General features: G+C 30.7%; 1 protein-coding gene across 1 annotated transcript in view; it reads right to left on the bottom strand.

Annotated features, from left to right (window-relative positions):
- Nucleotides 1–9656: 9656 nt before the first annotated feature.
- LOC118181076 (polyprenol dehydrogenase-like) overlaps nt 9657–22034 on the bottom strand; it is a 35003-nt gene continuing 22625 nt past the window's right edge. Inside the window, exon 7 of the mRNA XM_085822801.1 lies at nt 9657–12227. Within this exon, the coding sequence (XP_085678927.1) occupies nt 12018–12227 (210 nt within the window). The 3' untranslated portion in view covers nt 9657–12017. The remainder of the gene's footprint in view (nt 12228–22034) is intronic.

Below are 22034 nucleotides of genomic sequence, written 5' to 3'. Positions count from 1 at the left end.
TTCTTAATAAAACACTGCAGCATGCATGCTTAGAAGCGTCGCAAAAGCAAATTAACTGATTATTTTTAATAGAATTGTTTTTCATCAACAACGGTATATGTTTAATTTGAAGTTTAATTAATGTTAAATGATTAATTGATTTCAGCTAAATGTTTAGTTTGAGGTTTAAATAGATTCCATGGAAACATCATTAGATAATAAAGTATCCCAATCAATATTTTTCTTCCGTAAAAACTGCATTAAGACTTTTAAGTGAATGGTTGTAGGCGATAAAAATCCTAGAGGGTCATAAACTTTGACAGAAGCTGATGTTTTATTAAGAGACTATCAATAGTTGGGTTTATTTTAATTCTGAATACATCTTCTTTAGCGTCCCAGATGATTTCTAAAATTGTATGGATTTGGCTTTCTTCATTCTGCCAAAAGCCTGTTCCGCTTCTTAGTTTTGGGGGTAAAAGTTCAACGACAGATGGGACTTTGCATACTCATTTTCTTATTGGAAAACCGCTTTTCTTCATCAGTTCGATAATTTGTGAGACTAATTGTTTTTCTTAATATTCTTTGCTCCCGTAAGAACATCATCTACGTAGATATTTTCCAGTATGACTCCCGAAGCTTCTGGAAAACTCGTTTGTTTCTCTATGGAAAGTTGTTTTAATGTTCGAATGGTCAAATACAGAGCACAAGCAATGTCGTACAAAACTGTCAGAAGTTTGAATTTTTGAAGAGGTTCTTCAGGGTTTTCTCTCCAAAAGATTCTCTGGAAATGGACTTCGCTTTTATTGACTAGGATTTGTCGGAACATTTTTTTCAATATCTCCAATGAGTGTAATGAGTTTTAAATTTTATTAGAATATTGAAAAATTCATTTTGAAGTTTTGGACCTGTATGGGAAATATCATTTGAAGAAACTCCTGATTCAGACTCTGCAGAACCGTCAAACACATTTCGTAATTTGGTAGTTTCCTTTTGATCTCTCATAACTCAAAAATGAGGTAAATAGAAAAATTCTACTGATGATTTTGAAAAATCGACATTTAGAACAATCTGCATATGATTCATAGTTTGATATTCCCGCATGAAGTATATATATTAAGCTCTGGATTATTCTGAAGTTTTCTTTGCAACGAAAAGAATCCTCTCTTCCCTTCATTTCTTGAACTTTCCAAGGATCATTCTTAAATAGAAGACTGATATCAAATCTACCATCAGAATTTCGTCTAGTGTGATTTAAATAACACATATGGAACTGACTCAACTTGCCCAAAATTTTTTTCGTTAAAGTTTCAGTGTCTACTAAAGCATGACAACTGATTAAGAAATTCTGAATTCGATTTGAAACGGACACCCTTCCTGAGATGAGCCAACCCAATTTTGAATGTAGAGCGGATGGTTGGTTTCGATTTCCCACTATCTTTCCAGTTTGAATTAAATCTAAGAATATATCTGCACCCAAAATGAGGTCAATTCTTCTACTTATGCGAAAAGAAGGTTTCATCCAATTGTAATCTCGGCTATCCTTCGGTATAGCCCACCTAGAATTTTCATCAAAAAATATCGTCAAGCATGGCGATAAATGATAGGATGTAGCAACCCATACCGGTGTACGAGCATGTTGTGACCCATACCATTCAGAATTATGGTTACAGCTAATATAGTGGTCAATTACATGTATTCAATTTCAATACAAATTACCGAGATATCCATTTTCTCAAAGTTAAATGCACGCCCCCTGTATTCTTACTTTTTTGGCTTAGCTTTCGCTTAAAATTTCTCTCGCGCTGCATTGCACGGGGAAATACAACAATTTTAATTATAATTCTACTAAAATTAACTATCTGAATACAAAATTCATAACACTATTATCGGTGTCTATTTATTTAACGCTCAGATATCATGGAAAATACTATTTTAGAGATAAGATTTTAGGCTACTTTGGAGGTGAGAGTTTTGCATTTAGTTATGTCTTGCTCTAAACCTGCTATTAGTGATGTTGTAATTAAGTACCAGGAGATCTTAAAGGAAAATTTAAGGTGAGACTATCAGGTTCAATGTTCCGCCTTACTTTCTTTGGGAACATGCAAGGACCTGACTCGGAACAGGGAGCTTACTAAAGCTATGTTCAATAAATGTGGGAAGTAGACAGGATACACAGGAAGGGTATACAAACCCTTTATTTTTCACTCTTTACAATAATTTCCGTACTTCGGAATACAGAGACCAACTACTTGTGGTCTGAACGTAAGAATATAAAAATATAACTAAACTCTAACTTAAATTTGGAATAATAAACGTGGAAGATTGGCCTTATATTGACAGGAAGCCGTATGTAGTACAGAGAACTGTTAACACTACAATACGTTTAAAATTATCAAGAGTGTTAAACCTCTGGCCTGGAAAGCAACCAGCAACTGAGTAAAACTTCTAAGGTAAGCGGCCTGCTTCGACTAACTCCTTCCTCTCTCTCGCTTGGCAAAAAGCCACAACGTAAGTACTTGGCGTTCGCCAGACAAATTTTGCATAAATAAGTTAACGCCTTTAATTCTGGCCGGAAGTAGAAAATAAGAAGTGATAGTAAAGATTTAAAATAAAATAAACGTTAGTAAAACTTAAGATCCTTACAAGACTTTTCAAACAAGCGTAAAAGTTTGAGAAAGGCCATTAGGATTTTTGATGGATTGTAGACTATTGAAGGGTAGAGTTTGTGAAAAATGTAAGATACCATGTGGGTTATTTAGTCAGAAAAAGTCATCGAATGGTAGTATTTGGAGATGCAAGAAATGTAGGGAGAAATCGATTAGGCTAGGATCTTGATTCGCCTGTAGTTAAGCTTAATTTACAGGAAATTGTTTTCTCAGCATAGGAATTAATTAAGGCATCTTGTGATATTGAAGAAGATTTTGGCTTTTCTTCTTCGATTTTAGCAGAATGGCGTCAATTCCTTAATGAACAAGTATTAGATCATGTTGAATTGACGTCAAATAAAATTGGGGGGTAGGCAAAGTTGTGGAAGTAGGCGAATTAAAATTTGGTAAAAGGAAGTACAACAGAGGGCATTATATTGAAAGTCAGTGGGTTTTTGAGCGCGATTCGGGAAAGGTGGTTTTAGTGGCTGTTCAAGAGCGGAGACAAGAAACTTTAATTGCATTAATTAAAAATTGGATAGAGCCAGGTACTACTATTATTTCGGATTCTTGGAAAGGTTGTAATTACACTGTATTGATTGCAGAAGGATTTAATCATATAACTGTTAATCATTCACTTAATTTTGTTGATCCAAGTACGGGCGCTCACACTAATAGAATCGAAAGAATACACGTTTTCCAATATATGTTGCGGTTTTTTTTTTCTTCTCTTCTGACACCAGTTGTTGCGTTATTTTCTTCCTTCACGTTCGTACGGTGTTTGTATGGATTTGGAGTGAATAACGACGACACTTGATGAAGTATCGAAACGCACTTTACTGGCCAGTATTAATCAGGACAGCTCCAAAACACATTTTGACAGTCGTCGATGAACTACTATAAACAGGCTGACACGATCAGCGACACAGTCTCCAGGTTATCAGGTTATCACGGTGGAGACAGCTTCATTGCAAAGCACCAGAGTACAGCTCCCGACTCTGCTCGGTCGTTCTCGGAACTCCACGTACTCTCGAGACTCTCCACGCTACAACTCGCGATGCACTCGACGACACACAGAGCAAGGCTCCCTACTCTTCGGTTCAGTCGTTCTCGGAGCTCAACACGCTCTCTCGACGATACACTAAGACACTCCTTCGGTGAACTCGACGACCTACTCGGCACTCGCTGCCCAGCTGTCAACTCGGATCGACTCCGCAGGGATTGACTCGCTAGACGAGACACCAACTCGATACTAACTATCTCGCACTCGACGAGGTACACTCATTCTCCATGACAGACACACACACTAACTGACTGCGAACCAGCAGGGTTTATATAGCTTTCGGCTTGTGTTCGAGAACATTTTAGGCTAAACCGGGAAGAAATCGTTCCAGAAGGTTCTCCATCCGTCCATGGTATATCGCCAATTTTGTCGCCAAATGCTCGATTATTCGCCAAATGTGGCAACCCTGCCTTCCCTTGCCATTTTATGGCAACCATAAAATTGCTTTGCGGGGAAGCCATCTTACCGCGCCTGTACATTTCGTAACAATATAATAGGCAAATGCGTCTTTCTACTTGGTTATGTATACGTTCGAAAAAAGAAGCTATGAAAAGAAAATTGATTCGTGCAATGCATTTTTTTTTTTTTTTTTTTTTTTTTTTTTTTTTTTTGAGATTATAAGAGATGTAGATTGGGAAAATTTTACCTATAACCTTTAGAGTGTTTTTGTTTCTTAGGAAAAAAACATTTAAACCAAAACAAAATTACAATTTTAAAAAAAAAAAAATGTGGCCAAAAAAAATGTGTATAAAAAGAATGGGTAAAAGAGAAGTTTAACAAAATTCTTAAAATGTAGCTAAGGTAGTGAAAAATTTCCATAATTTCGTAATATTGTAATTTATAAGTGTATACATAATCAAACATTATAATAGTTTTTTATGTAGACACTCATATTGCATACGATGGAGTGACACGTGAAAAAAGGTCATCACCCCTCACTCTGGAAACTGTGCATTAAATATGATTGCACAGTTAATGGTTTCACAATTTTAATTTTTTGTTTTTCCGGGAAGATATCGTAAAATTATCTTTTTTTGTTTTCTTTTTATAGCCCTTTATTTGTTAAAAGCGAAATATCTAAAGATTTTCGGTATTGTTTTTAAAATTTAGTCCTTTTAACCTTAATCATTCCTTAACTTTTTTTTTTTCTTTTAAAATCGTGCATAATAGTCGTAAATTTATTTCTAGTATCCACGATTTCTGGTGAAAACAAGATGGTCGCCATTTTTGAAACGTGAAGTTTCGTCGGAAGCCTTGATAGTAACTATTTTTCAAAATACGATATTTGACGCGGTTTGGCGCCAAAAAAAATCGCCAAATTTTTTTAGGTGGGCTATACTGAAGCTGTTTCGTAATCCCTTCAGATGAGGCCAATGGAATTCTGATATGACAAAGTTACGTAAATTTGACGTCAGCTTTTCAAAAGATTTCTAATTTTTAAAATGAGGAGTAAATTTTAAATTAACTAGTTTCCTAGCATATGAAGCTCACATAAATTTTTAAACTCAGATTCTTCACCAAAATCTTTAAGAATAGAACATTCACAATAATATTCTTAAAGCTTATCACGACATCTTTATAAATTTACTTTTAATGTAAGAATTTTCTCTAAATTTTCTGATGTTAAAACATCGTCCAACAGTTCCAGCAAATCTTCCAGTTTTCTTGATTTAAGTTCGATAATACTGAAGAAATTGATGATTCCTTTTTTGACATCTTGATTTTGCTCTAAAGAATAAAATTAGTTACGTACTGATGTGCAAATCTTAAACAACTTTAAAAATGTATAATAGGAACCAGAACTTGAGAATGAATTTTAAATGAAATACAACTAAAACTTCCTTAAATAGTTTTCATTTATAACATAAAAATACATATTTCAGTTTCTTTATAAACCAGGTAACTCTAATAGAATATTAGGCTTAGACTTGGTCATAAATAGTCCTCACTGGTGACTCCATGTTTGGTGGTAAGTTCAATGATTATTAATTATTAGAAGGCTTACTTTGAAAATAGACTGAATAAATACTTGAATATAGACACTTGATTAGGTCACAAATAAACAAGGACACAAAATAAACAAGATTTAGAATTTTATATGCACTAGTAGAATTTTTTACATGTTAACATTTTTATGGAATACTGAATTCTTGTATCATTTGTTTTTTTAATCTGTTGCCACAGAAGCCCCCAAAAAAATTAAAACACATATGCAAAAAAAAAAAAAAAAATAAATAAATAAAAAATAAATATCTGGCGCGGCGGAGCGCCAACTATAGAGAAAGATATAAATAAGGCATAAAAACATTTTAAAACTTAGAATTGATTAAATTATTTTTATTCAGTTTTTTGGAATAAAATGATAGCAATTGAAATTTCTGAAAATCTGCAATTTCGGTTCGTTTGATTGTAAAAAATAGTATTATTCTCTATATGTTCAAGAGTTGTATTTTCAGCTGTCGACTCGAAAACACAACATTCTAACATGAGATTCCGATATTTATTATAGCTACCTTCTTTCATTTACATTAAGCTTTCTGTTGCTAATTAATTGACTCTGAAGAGACAATAATCCTATAATAGATAAAAAGTTTTCAACATTACATATCTTCTTCAACGTGATAATCAAAATTATTTTGGTTATTTTAAAAAGGCTATTTAACATTTATTTTGTAGAATTTTTGGGGGAGAGGGAAGGGAAGCATCCTCAAAAACATTTTTTTCAATAACCTAGCCTTTGAAGAATTTTATATACGCATACATTGTTTTTTAGCCCAAAGGGCTATTAATATCGTTTTGGCATTTTGTGTGGAATCACTATAAACGACATATCACTTTTCAGACTGTTGCCACCAAATATTTTCGCACTTTATTATATTCAAAGAAATCAAATAATAAAGAATCTGCATAAATGCGTTTATGTTTCTCACATTGTGATAAAACAATGGTACCCAGGGCCATCAAATTTTGAATAATGTAATCTCCAACCGAGTGTGGGCGTCTGAATGCCCAAATTTGGAATTTGTTTTATTATCGATTTCATATTTTGTAAAAATTTAACGAATTTTTTATTAACAAACTCAACGATTTCAAAGCGGGCAATGGTATTTCATTTGTACGAGGGGAAAAAAAAAAAAAAAAATTACATTATTTTCAGCACGCGAGGCTGTGTAACGGAAATTCTAAAGATATGGTATTTTTAAATTATTTTGTGATATTGCTGTTGAACTGAATTTTATGGTTTAAGTACGAAGAGCATGTATATTTAATAAATAAAGGTAACACACAAAATGTTATAAAAAGCCTATTTGGGCGTAATATAAAATATGAAAACTTTTCAGAATTTTTTTTCTTAATTTCAATGTTGATTGTTTCTAAATTTGAAAACAAAAATTTCTGTTCTTCTTATGCAGCTAACTAGTATTAACTCTTTTTTGCTCAAACATTCTATAATTAACTTAATAAGCTTTTCATGCTGCCAATAGCGTTTCATAAAAAAATTTAAACCCTTTTATCACATGCAGAACAAACGACACTTATTTTTTGATTAACAGTTTTACTCTAACTCTCTTTACTCTTTGCTTCAAATTTCACATTTGTTTGTTGCCTATAAACATACATGTACAGGAAAAGGGAAGTGTTGTTAGTAATAAATTAGAATGATAAGAACAGATTGTTCATCAGACTTATTAATTTTAATGAGATGGATGGCACTCTTTTTGGTCATCAGCATGTTTTTAATGTTGAAAGAGTAGATAGTAGCTTCCATTCGAATTCAGTTGTCCAAATATTCATCAGTCAATTTGTTTCTGTAGTTGGTTTTGCTCCACCCCCCCCCCCATACTGGAGGGGAATTAATGTCTTTTAGATCAGGACCGAAATTGAGAATTTTTCTTCACGCAAGAAAGAAAATTTCCAGAGCTTGAAGAAAGCGATTTTAAAAATAAATCATTTTGAAAATCGATCAATTCCATCTCCACTGCAGCACTGTCTCCTTCAAAATATAAAGGTTCCATAACACAAATAAGGAACTCTTCAGTATAGATCTTTGTAAAAGGGAATTTAACAAACTGTGCTACAATTCAAATGCTTTTGAAACCTTGTAAGCGTCTGTTGAATTTACTTCTCAAATCAGAAAGAATTTCAATGTATTGTTTACTGTTGTAAGGAGGCTGTAAAGAGCCTTGCTTGTTAAATGTTTACTTCAAACAGCCAAAGTGTTTGTATTTGCCTTAAATGAGATTTTTTTTCCCTCACAGCTCCCACTTTGAGAATGAAGCAACATCTGAATATAATATCCCATATCTTTATGCTGCAAGTTAAGGCTATTTAGTTTTTCAGTGATGTCTGCAAGAAAGCAAAATCCTGCATCCAAACCGGATCTTCTAGTCCAGAGAAGAATTCGCCTCGTTCTTTCAAAAATTCTGCTAAGCAGGAAGCAACTGCTTGAAGCGTCGTAAAATTCGGCCTCTACTAAACCAACGAATTTCCGTATGAAGCAAGTAATCACCATATTAGCAAACTGTCAGTGCTCTAACAAATGTCTGTGAAGTGCATGTGCTCTCATTTTATTCACTACTTATATGACTGTTTTTATTACATTGTTCATATTTGGAAACTTTCCATATAATAACTGCTGACGTATTATACATTGGTAAGACAGAAATTTCGAAAAGCTGGTGTTTTTATGGCACAAGGCTATGAATCTTCTCTCTGAAGATGGCTTCTCTCACCATCTTCTTTACAGGAATATTTTGAAGGCTGATAAGACTTTTAACTTCTAAAAATATGTCCTGCCCTCTAGGGTATCCCATTAGTGGTATAATCTTTACAAGCTCCTCTGTTATTCGAAATTATCAAGCCATCCTTGCAAAAATGGCCAACTAAGTTGTATCAACTATATCAGTCGATTCATCAAGTTGTAGGGGAAAATAATTGCAACAATTGAAGTCAGTTTTAAATTGTAAAGTAACGTCAGAGCCCACAACCTCAAACTTCCTCATTTTGCAAAAAGCTCTTCAGATTTAATAGCAGATATTATCTCAGTTTTATTTTCGAAATTATAAAATAATATATCAGTAATTTCTAAAAATGAAGCTTTGACTAATTCACAGTCTTCAAACAGTTTCTTATTCTGTGCAATTATTTTTGAAACTCGGAATGACACCTAGGGTTGCTGCTTTATTCTTGTCTACTTGGTTCAATGGTGTGTGAGCCCCACTAGGGTGTCTAGCTTCCCTAATTTAGATAGTAGGATATCCCTATTTTAGAAATCTAATCTAGGGCACTCTGTGGAAAATCAGCTTGAGGGTTAAAAAAACCTTAAGCATTTTAAATTAATATAGCAAACTAAAAGCTGATATGAAGAAATAAAAGCAAAGAACTGAAGCAATAAAAATATTAAGAATATTGCAAACGCAGACTGCAGGTTTTAGTAGGTTTGCTGTGAAGATGTATTAATGAAATTAATCACTAATATTTTTAAAATAATTGATTTTACTCTAAAATATCTAAGCCTCAGTAAACATATTACTAAAGTTTTATGCTCTTTACCTATAAATTAATAAATTTTTTCCTTTAACTTTTAAAACTCCCATTTAAAAACAGCAGAATTTTTTCATATAGGACATCATAATCAGGAATCCAGGACTGTTCACACCAATCCTGGATGTCTGGTAATCTTACTCAAAGAAAAACAATGACAGTAGTACACTTATAAATGAAATTTCAATATGTTCCTGTTTGTTGATAATAATTTCCATTACAATCTTTATTCCACTACATCTATTAAGAACAGGCAGAGTATAATATTATATATGGTGAAAGCAAAATTAAGTTGCATTTAATTATTGACATGGTATTTATTATCTAAATATTTATAAATTTTGATGTTTTGTAGTCATAAGATTATTATTTATGATGATGATGTATGATTCATTTTTGGAAGAATAAATAACAATAAATCAGAATGTAATTTTAAAATTTATTACAGAAAATACATTATAAATTATATAATAAAGAGTATATTGAGCTCAAAATCATTCATAAAAATAAATTCGAAACTTTTGCCCCCATGTAAAGAAAAAAAATGTTAAATAAACATGATAAACATATTATCACATATGTGAATAAAACGCAATCGAAATAGTGCATTCACAAAGAGGAAGAAGATGGGTATGTATCAGTTCTGATTACATTTGAAACAGAGAAATTAAAAATAATAACTAAATAACATATTTTAAATAAGATCTCAGACATTTAAAATAAATAACATAATAAATTTAGGAAGATACTGAAAACATAAAATAGCACCTTACCAAACAGTACAGAGATGCACATAAAATAGTTAATTTCTAAATTCTAACCTCTTCTTTTCAAATTTCTAAGAATAATTTTGAAAGGATATTAGCTATAAAATATTTTACTCTCCTCCCAAAGAGTTATGTAAATATACATGCTACAAAGTCTTATTTGAAAAACTACAGTTGATTGAATTTTAATCTACTAAGCAATAATTACAATTTTCGATAGTTATATAAAATGTAGGTTCTTTTTAGATAAACAAATAGACTTTTATAGCTGAGATGCATAGCATGAACTGTTAGAAATGTCTTTTATTAAATTAATGTTATTTACAAAACAGTTGTCAGTTAGACACATTATATAATTTTTCTAAGTAATATTTACAAATACTTTATTATTAATACAAAATTTACTAAGAAGCACATTAATAAAGATCTTAAGTATTTCCCTGTAATACCAACCTTGATGAGAAATGGGCATTTGATATGTTTCAGCCTTGGCAAAAAACAGAGAATTACCAATCTCTACATGTGTATATAGTTAAGATTTCACATGGGCATATAGTTTATGTTTTTTCGGGACGTGAAAAATGTTTCATTCCTATATATTTAACGAGCTTAAAATTTTCAGTCTTCCACTGATAGAAAAAGATGCTGTAGGTACAACATTGGCCAAGATAATGCACTTTACAAATTCTGAACTGCAAATATTTGAACTGAGGCCACCAGAAAAATGCTGAATATTTGGGTATGTTTATATACGTTACTTATTTTAAAGAAATTGCTTACAAAATTGTATTAAATAATAAATACGATTTTATTTTAAATTGTTTCTTTATATATATTAAATAAACTGTTCATTATAGACAATGAATAGATTGCTTTTGCGTTGTGGTAATCATGCTTGTCACTAAGACTAAATCACACCAATTCCAATCAAAACAGAAAATATTTTTCTTAATAAAAATTAATTAGCTTAAATGATTTTTTTCAATAAACATTAATTAGATTAATCATAGACAAAACACATTGTTTAAAAAGTAGTTATATATATCCTTATTAAACACAGAATAATTCTATAGCTGAAAGAAAATTAGTTATCTTAAATACCCATATAACAAATAAGTAAATTCTAATCTTACATTGATGGAAATAATATTCAGATGTATTCATTGTTAATAAATTTAAGAATTATGTATTTAGTAAATACAATTAAAGACACTTTTACTGAAATTGGAACTGGCAAGGTGCTATTATAGCTAAAGAAATCTGAAAATAATCACAGCAAATCACAAAAATAAAAGGAACTGATTGGTGATGACTAGTGACATTTTGCTGCGCTTTTATCACCATGAGATACTTGGAATGTTTAAATTAAATACAACATGTGTCATAATAATTTCTGAAATTTTAGTGTATGTTGCTGTACACTACAATGAAATAATATAGCTAGTGTAATGGAAAGAGATATGCTTAAACATTTTTTACAAATTCTTGATATGTCCATCCATAGCACAATGTCTATCATGTAGCCAACTTTGAACTACATTGTCCTACCAATGCCAAATTCATTTGACTGATAGCTGCACTACAGTGTTGTTACAATCACTGAAGTAGGCCAGGCAATGGAAGCACAAGCATAGATCAGACTTCATTATAAAAGAAATTACATATGATGGACATATTGACAATAATGGAAACGCAAGCATAGACCAAACTGGATTATAAAAGAGACATCTGCAATACCACATATGATGGACATATCGAGAATCTGAAAAGTATGTAAAATAAAATAAAAAGCAATAGATTTCTCATTCAATACCATTAACTATGTTACCCATACCTTTTCACCATAATGCAATGGTATTCTAAAATTAGAGAAATTATTATGATTCACCTTGTTAATAAGAAATATTTTCTTGAAGTAGAGAAACAAACTAGCATTTTTTTTTACAACTCCTAAAAATGAAGAATGCAAGTAAAAAAAGATCAGTATCATTCTCCATAAATGCAATCAACAAAAGTGATTTATAACTCTGAAGGAATGTCATCAACTTCATCCATCCAAGGTTGCAGTATTTTCCAGGTTTCATTCCATAATCTACTTTGTAGCTGAGGATCTCTGGAATACTTGCTTGGCTTGACAATCTGACATTCTTCTATGTACTTTCCACCTTCATTTTCTAACTTTGCTGACAAGGCAGCATATACTGATATTTCTGCACCTTTATCTGGTTTCTAAAAAATAAGAGCAAATGTACTTTATTGTATGCCCCTGTTAACTAGAAATATTAATATAATGTCAACATACATCAGTGCACATTTTAAATACAAATAATAATTTATTTCCTAAACAATATTGATTAATTGATTATATTATCTCCTAAGTTTAATTAAAGTAGAATTATTTTAAAAGAGTGAATCCATACTGGTAAGTTATATTTTGAAAGATGTTTTGAAGTAACTTGAAAGTAATATGTTAATAATATTTTAACGGGGACTGGAATGAAATAATTACGAAGAACAAAATTTCAATTGTAAAAGGAAAAATTAAATTAGAAACATGTAATCATTGTCATTGATCGGAAATTAGTTGACTTTTCAAGGGGAACAAACCAACTCCCGTTCAACGAACAATAATTACTAAATAAATACGTAAATACGAAGGTGTTTTGTCTTTACTCGAGTAATAAGATTAAGCCAAACCGGCAATTCTAGTCAGGCCAAATATTTCCACGAATAAAAGGGATTATGAACCAATGCTGATACTCGAAGAACTTATTCTTATGAAGCATTTTAGCCAATTCAATTTTGAGTGAAAAGCAATTTCTGTAGAGAAATGTGAAAAAACTTGAGTAACCATCCCCGACACCCTTGTGTTTATTGCATTTGAGTTCTATATTATTTGTAAAATTTAAACATTGGAAATTGTCATTATGAAATAGAATTTAAAGTATAAAGTTGAAATAAACATAGAAGATTACAAAATAAGATAAATAATGTAAACTTTGTAAAAACAAAAATAATATAAAAATAATATAAAAAATATAATAAGAACAGTGAATGTACATGAAGAAATAAAGGCCAGAAAAAGTATTAAGTAACTTACATTCTTTCTAGTGGGAAGTCGGCAAAGTGTTCTCTTCGAGTCTGACTCAAAAGTGTAGGGTGTCCGAAAAATTCTTAGCGGCAGTGGGGGCTTTGAATAATATCAGTCGGTAAGACTTGGGTGAAGTAATTTATGGTAGTGGATGGGACTCGGAATTCTTGAGGGATGTATAATGTGGAGTTCTTATTTGAGTGAAACTGTCTAAGAATTTTTCGGACACCCTACGCTTCTGAGTCAGACTCGAAGAGAACACTTTGCCAACTCCCCACTAGAAAGAATGTAAGTTAATTCGCGGAAATATTTGGCCTGACTAGAATTGGCAGTTTGGCTTAACCTTATTACTTGAGTAAAGACGAAACACCTTCGTATTTACGTATTTATTTATTAATTATTGTTCACTAAACGGGAGTTGGTTTGTTTTCCTTGAAAAGTCAACTAATTTCCAATCAATGACTATGATTACATGCTTCTAATTTAATTTTTCCTTTTACAAATGAAATTTTGTTCTTCATAATTATTTCATTCCAGTCCCCGTTAAAACATTATTAACATATTACTTTCAAGTTACTTCAAAACATCTTTCAAAATATAACTTACCAGTATGGATTATGGATTCACTCTTTTAAAATAATTCTACTTTAATTAAACTTAGGAGATAATATAATCAATTAATCAGTATTGTTTAGGAAATAAATTATTATTAACTTACTTTGCAGCAATTTCACAAGTAGTAGTAACTTGTTTTCGCACTAAATGAATTTAAGATCATACAACATTTTAAATACAAATTATATATTATAACCAATATAAGGTAAATAATTTCCTATGTTATTTTGATAACGAGTTTTTGTGCACTTTGCCTTAATTAAATCAATTTATTCACAGGCAACGTTTGAATAATATAATATCTTAAACAATTTATTACTAAATAATTTAACCGTTTATAATGCATGTCTAAATTTTGAATTACTTGGCCCTTGAAAAACATAGGTCTGAAATTATGCACAAGTCTGCTTATACATACAGAATTTTTTTAATACAAATACTGAAACAATATCTAAAGATTTCTAAAAGCAGTGGAAAAATACTACCCAAACCAATGTTGCTTAAAAAAGTTGTGATATTCACATATGATCCCGGATGTTACTTTTTGAGTGGTGATTCTTACAACACAGTAAATAATCCTGGATGTTCTGATCAATGCTTGCTAACTACAAATCAATGGAAGCTGATCTCAGGAGTTACATGAGGTATCTGTGAAAATAATGAATAATCAAAAAGTACTGGCTCATGGACTAAAAAATTATTGCTAAGTTTTTTATGATGTGAAGGATTTCAAGCTTCCAGATTTTGTTCAGCCTTCAGAAAAGATGGAAAAGACTGTGAATCATATTCAGCCAGGCAGAATGTGAAACCTCATTCATTCTCTTTAATCCAGACTTAGGCCTTAGTGTCTATAAGACTAAAGCATTGCAATAAAAGTAGCTTCTAACCAAATATATTTTTCTTAAAAAAAGATGAATCTGCTTTTTAAAAACTGGAAACAATGTAATTCAATAGAAGGTGAATACTTCCAATAATGATAGGCTTTGTAAGTATGTAATCATTCTACTTTTTTAACTATTCTACTCATCTAAGTCATATTCAAATGCCTTAATAAAAAAATCCCATTCACAGCTGTTTTATCATTTACTAGCAGCTACATGGCCAGCCTTTGACTGACTTTTAAATGTATCAGAAAAATGCCTAAAGGGAACATCAAATGTTTAATTTAAAAACTGTGCAGAATTTTACTCTGCAGAACCACTTTATTAAAAAAATCAATAAAAATGTATCACATATTAAAAAAAATTACAACGAAATAAGCAATATCCCTTAATACAAATATTAATTACACTAATAAATAAATTAGCCAAATTCACATTGCAAAATCTTAAGATTTCAAACGGTATAACGGAAGTTAAAAACTTTGTTTTCTAGAAAAATCATGCAAAACTTTTTATATAATTAAAACATAATATAAAAAATTACAATGAAATAAACAATAAATTTCATATTTTCAAGAGAAAACAGTCAGCAGTCCAGTATCCAAAGCAATGAATGAAAAACTGTTGCCAAAACCACATTTCTAAAAGAATGAAACTATTATCAGAAAGCAATAACCAATCAAAATTGTGCTTTCTGGATGACATAATTCAAAATATACAAACCTCTTTGCCATTAGCTAATAAAGAGAGAGAGGGAAAAAAGGGGATGATTCTTTCTGTTGTGCTTCGCAAGACACATGCGCCTCAGAATAAGAAGATTGTGATGTGCCTGTTGCATATCCAAAAATCAAAGACAGAAAGCAGCATTTTATTTCATATTTTCAACAGTCAGCAGTCCAGTAAGCACTGAATGAAAAACTGTTGAAACCACATTTCTAAAAGAATGCAACTATTCAAATGATGCAATAAAATCGAAAAGATAAAATTTAAAAAAATCTGATTCGAATTTTGAAAAAAATCGCTTTGAGGTGCACTGGCTCTTGTCTAGATGCACCTATATACCAAATTTCATAGCCCTTGGTCTATTTTTTAGCTTATGCACAGCACGAACGAAAGACACACAGACTCTTTCTTTTATTATATGTAGAGATTACCCTAAAAATGACATAAACTTTTATAAAAAGACATTATAACCTAAAAATATTACTACAGATTGCATTCACCAGAAAGTAACATTCACAGAAACAGAATGTAAGCATGCATAAAGATACAGTATTAATCAAGCCACCATAAAATTAATTGTAGGTTATTGTAATAGTTTTGCAGTTAAATTCTGTAATTAATACCAAGAATCTGTAAAGTATTTAATAAAAGCATTTCTCTTTCTATTACACTAGCTATATTATTCCACTTCTTTAGCATACAGCAAAATGCAAAAATTTCAGAAATGATTATGACATATCTTGTATTTTTTAATTTTAAGTTCCACATACTCATGATGATCAACACGTATCAAAATCTCACTAGTCATCAATTCCTATTATTTTTGTAAACTGCTATGATTATTTTCAGAGATTTCTTTAGCTACACTAGCACCTTGCCAGTTCCACTTTCAGCAAAAGTATTGCATTTAGTAAATACATAGTTTGGGGGCACCAACTACTGTGCACTTGAAAAGTTTCTTAAGCATGAGTTCAGGAAAATAATGTTACGAATGCACATTTGTTTATTGTAACTTCATGTTATTAATTTCTATTGCTTCTTTCCATGGAAGTGCAACCAAAGCCTTTTGTTTTAGCTTAAAATTCATTGCATTTTAGTTAAAGCCAGATAGTCTGCTGCATAGTTGTGTGATTGTGTAGAATACATTTTGTGTTATGAATAAAGTAAAATTATAAAGATATATTTCAAATAAAGTAAAGGGTAAAAAGAGTTAGGAAGAAATCTTAAGATGATCAATGATTAAAGAGGTTAGATCTGTTTTAAATGCTTTGTTTGCTATAATTGTTGCTATAGTAATTCAATTTCGACATGAACTGTCAGTTACGAAACATGCACCTTACAAAACATGTTAATGCTTTAAATGCAATTTTGAATGAAGTGATTTCTCAGAAAGAAACTGTAAGAACTCATTTTGCTACACATTGTTACAAAGAATTCAAGTTCAGTTAGAAGATCTAGATACTGAAATATGCAATGTATTGTTAGAAAATCTCAAACTGAGAAATTATAAAGTAAATCACTCTACCATCATATGAAGAATGGTCAGAAGCTGAAGAATATTTGATGTATCAACTTCAAACAACAAATTTTCTGCACAAATCGCAGACTCAAAGTCAATTAGCAATGATTCCAGCAAAAGCAAGATTTTAACTTTATCTCCTATTACTATTTATTACTAACAATTTAACTATTACTAACTATTTAACAGTAGGGATAGAGGAAAGGTTAGCACATTCCTAGCTATGTTATTCAAATAATCATTCCTATTTTCACTATCGTAGGGAACACAATTTTTGTTACCATCAAGTTAACTGATATGATTTTAAAGTATTATTATGAAAAGTATTTTCATCTTGGACTTCACCTTTGTTTTTTCAAGTTAGACAAAACTACTGGCTCATCCAAGAAATAAATATGCATACAACATAATGAATACACAAATGTATCATTTGCTTTAAGGCCAATTCTAAAACATGTTTTCAAAAAAATAGGCAATTTGGCAAAGCAAAGTATAAATTCTGATAGAGTTTCGAAGTCAACAGGATTTGATTCATATGGCTTACTCATCATAATAAGTCCTGAATTTAATTTTTTTTTAGTCCAAAGGCGCTTTATCCCTGCAGGACTATCATTTCGTTTTGCGATTTTGTGTTGAACCACTATAAATGTCTGTTTCACTTTTCAAACTGTTGCCACCAAATGTTAGAGTCCTGCATTATATTTGAAGAAATTACATAATGAAAAATCTGCATAAATGTAGGTATATTTCTTGCATTGTGATAAAACAACGCTACATAGAGCCGTCAAATTTGAATGACGTAATCCTCCTACGAATATGGGCATGTGGAAAACCAAATTTGGATTTTTTTTATTATCGATTTCATATTTTGTAAAACATTAACGAATTTTTGATTAAAAAACTCAAGGATTTCAAAGTGAGCAATGGCAACACTCTACCGGGGTGGCGAACCTTTTTATCTCCAGGAACTGTGTATCGAAAATTCTAAAGATATGCTCATTTTAAAATTATTTTGCAACATTGCCTATTGAACTGAATTTTATGGTTTATGTGCAAAGAACATGATATTTAATAAATAAAGGTAACACACAAAACGTTATTTTTTTAACGTTTAACGTTTTTTAATGCCCCTTTGGACGCAATTTAAAATCTGAAAAACTTTCTACAGATTTTTTTTTTTTTGGTGTGTGTGTGTGTGTGTGTGTGTAATGGTGTGTGTGTGTGTGTGTAAGGTCCTACAACTTATGATTTAACTTTACATACTATATAATACCTATTTTGAAAAGACTTATTTTGAGAAGGGATAAATGTCATAAAATCTGTTCTGATAATGGTACTAACATGGCAGGGGGGAAACGAATAATTGAGAGTTTTAACTAAATTGGTTAAAGATCAGGATGAGTCCTTATTTACTCTTTCCAACAGTCTTTTATTCCTCCCAAAAATCCAGACTAATCAGACCACTAGGAGACTAACATAAAGGCATTTAAATATCATTTCATATCTGCCATTGGGAATTCCAAATTTATAAATGAAGAATTAATAACTCTTGTAATACAAAAGAAAGCAATTTTAAACTCTCTTCCCATTATTCCTCCTTTAACCGACTCGTTTTGGGATGTTGGCACATGCATACATCAACATTGTCTGCAACTACAAAATATGCACAAATTTTAAAGATATAATGGTAGTTGTTTTACAGTTTTTTGGGGGAGGTGCTTGATAATATCCAATTTATGTGGTGGAATTTATATGTTATTACATACTCTAAATGTTACTTTGATATTTAAAAAAATACGAAGATAATTAAAAAACAGCTTTATAACTCCACTTATTACCTCGTAAAACACTCTCTACTAATTTTTGTTAGCCATATGTGAAGAAAGGTTGCATAATGAGTGGTAGTTATTTTTTGTATCAAAATTGATTTTTCATGAAATGCCCTAATAATATTTTCTAAAATATAGTAACCCCACATATACAGGTAATTTTTTTTTTTAATTTTCAATTCCTTGAATTTATAATTTATTGTAATACAAAACTTATAGCACATGTCAAATGAAAGAAAATCATTTCTTAGATTAAAAAAAAAAAAAAATTCTTTGACATAGAAGATTAAAGTATATAATCCAAGTAAGGCCAAGAAATACAGTGGGCTGATAAGAATGTTCAAATGACAATAATGTTAATCAGTTATAGCCCATTCATGGTCTTATTGACAAATTTTGGCACAATATTTCATATATTTTTTAGCCTCACATCATCAGGCATTTTAACATTAAACAGAAACAGGTATTTTCAGTTTTCAAAGTTTTTTAAGCCAAAAAAAAAAAAAAAAAAAAACTAAAGAATTTGTTAAATATGTCTGAATTGGTTAACTATGCTTAATCTGAATGTAAAATAAAAAGTTTTCAAATTCCCAAAATTCTAATCAGAAATAAAAAATGCAAAATAAATAAACAATTAATAATAAAAAAATTGTACCAGTTGATTAAATGATTTTTTTCTGAGCTTATATGAAATAACAAATATTAATTTAATTTTTTATAACTTTATCAATAGCAAAAATAATATTCAATGCAAAATATTGATAATATATTCAAGATTTTTCAATTAATTGAATAACTTATTTTTATATTTCTTATACTTATTACTACTATTATATTTTTTCCCTAGAACAAATGTGAGTTAATCCTACAAAGGAAAAATAATACTGCTATATAAGAAGTTGAACATTTCTTAGTAAAAAAAATAAATAACTGTTAAATAAATAAATCCTTACATTACATTGTCATCTCTTAACAGTAATTTTTTTAAATTTCCAAGCAGTTTTAAACATTTGTGTTTAACAGTTACCTATAACTGAAAAGTTCTTGTTCTTAAATCAAAAAAAAAAATAAATAAATAAATAAATAAATAAATAAAATAAAATATTGGCACTAGGTACACTGAAATAAACACTAATTTTTATTTCAATTCAGATTTTCTTAAAAGTAATTTTAATTAAAACCTTTAAATGAAAAGCTTACTGTAATGTTTACATGAACCCATATTGTCCTTTTATAAATAGTATATTACAGTCAAAGTCGTTAGTTCGGACACCCATAATACAGAATGATCTATAATCCGGACCTCAAATCTAAAAACTTTCTGCGCATGTGCCACGTTGACACTTGCGCATAGGCGTTTATGCGTACGCATAAGACCTTTACGACTGCGCATATGCGTGTGCGCAAGTGCAGAATACGTTTTCGCGTGCGTGTTTAATGTATAACGGACGGTATAAGCTAAAATTATCTAATTATCTATTTCAGTTAATGTTGATGATTGCGTTGTTCCTTAATCTTCGAACTGGATCCGGCTTTATTACTTTTTTCAGACTGTAAGAGCAATTTTATAAAAGTAAACTTGAACTTTTGATTATGTCAAACAGAATTTCCGATGCTGGAGCTCCCAAAGGATTTACCAAATGAAAGTATGTTTCGATGTCCATCAAACAAAAAGTGGAATTGCTACAAAAAATGGATAAAAACATGAAGAAGGTGACAGAGAGGTTAGTGAAAACGCAAAAATTCCGATTGACAAGTTAGTCGGTATTCTCGGCACAGCAATTACGGGACTTGAACAGTGGAACTTTGTAACTGAACAAGAAATTATGTCTGTTTATAGAATTAAAGAGAAAGTATTAGCACATAAAACGAAGCAACTTAAACAACTTACATTGAAAGAAATATTTAATAAAGTAAACAAATAAATATTAAGCTTTTTCTTTGTAAATTTTGATACCCTTTAGATCATAATTGTTCTTTATTTCATAAATTGTGGTTTCATATTTTTAATTTTAGAATTTCTGCATGCCATCTTACGAGATTTAAACTGATGATCTATAATCCGGAAAAATCGATAATCCGGAATCGCCGAAGTCCCGACGAGTCCGGATTAACGACTTTTGACTGTATAAATAAAACTTAAATTGTGACAAATTAGCATTTATTCAATGCAATACCAATACATTTATTCAATTTAATACTTTGAATATTTTTATGATAAATATTATTGATCAATTGTAAATACATTTATGGCAAAGTATAAGTTAGAACAAAATAAAAGAAAAATATTGCTTTTTGTATAAAATATTTGTGTCATTTTTATGTTATTTATTTAAATCATTTTCCTCGAATAAATTTTGTTTTTAAATAAAATAAAATAGGAAAACAATGGTTAAGGAAAAAATTTCCCATTCAGTAGTCGAGTTCATTGTTTCGGCATTATTGGTAGTTTTCTTCCATAAAACTGCCAAAACTTGACATTGTGGAACACTGCTGCCAATTTGCACATACTTTCAAGTTTCTCAATGGAATCTCGCAAAGTGATGAGTGTCTTCGGCAGAAAAGAACTTGATAAATCAAATTTAAAATCCAGCGAAATCTATCATTCACAGTTTAGTTGGTGAAACTGGCTCATCCTCTAGCTGTTCAGCACAAAAAGTTTTGATTCATAATTCACAAAAACAGACCAGTATAATTAGAGCTGTAATATGCACAGAGAGATTCTCTCTCTATATATAGTCAAATTCTAAACCTAATTGAAGCTTTGTGCTCAGCTGCCAAAAGTTTTTTTGCATGACTAATCTCACTGTCTCTCTTGGGCGATCTTAATCTCTCTTGGGCAATTTCTCGCCAAATTGGCAACCCTGTTTTCCTTTCTATTTTATGGTAACCCTAAAACTGCTTTGTGGGGAAGCCATCTTACCGCGCCTGTACATTTCGTAACAATATCATTTTAACAGATTATTGTGTGCCAACAACTTACTTCACTGCAGAGCCAGATTAAGACATTTAAAACCCTTAAGAACATAGATAATTGATAATTTTGGTGCCCTCACACACATTTATGGTAATCTTCCTCAATTCCTTCTCAGCTGTTCTTGGTTTAGCCATGGCGTACGTTTCATGATAAAAGCGGTGACGGGAAGTTTTTCTGGTGCCTTCTTTCCCAAGATCTTAACAACTTTTTGTAGTGTCTCATTTCTTTGATGGCCTTATTTTGCTTAATGATTAATCCAATTCTGCTTCAGTGCATAATTTGCAGTTTTCTTGTTTGGCTAGCAACATTTTTTTCAGAAACGTTTTTTGCAATAACAAAACAAACTGTTAGAAAATTACATTTGCAGTCCATACAAATTAACTTGATTTTGATATGATTAT

Source organism: Stegodyphus dumicola, chromosome 8 (assembly GCF_044657685.1).
Source record: "Stegodyphus dumicola isolate Sdum_Otavi_A_Nest chromosome 8, ASM4465768v1".
In the NCBI taxonomy this organism is placed as follows: domain Eukaryota; kingdom Metazoa; phylum Arthropoda; class Arachnida; order Araneae; family Eresidae; genus Stegodyphus; species Stegodyphus dumicola.
This window is presented reverse-complemented; position numbering and strand designations above follow the sequence as displayed.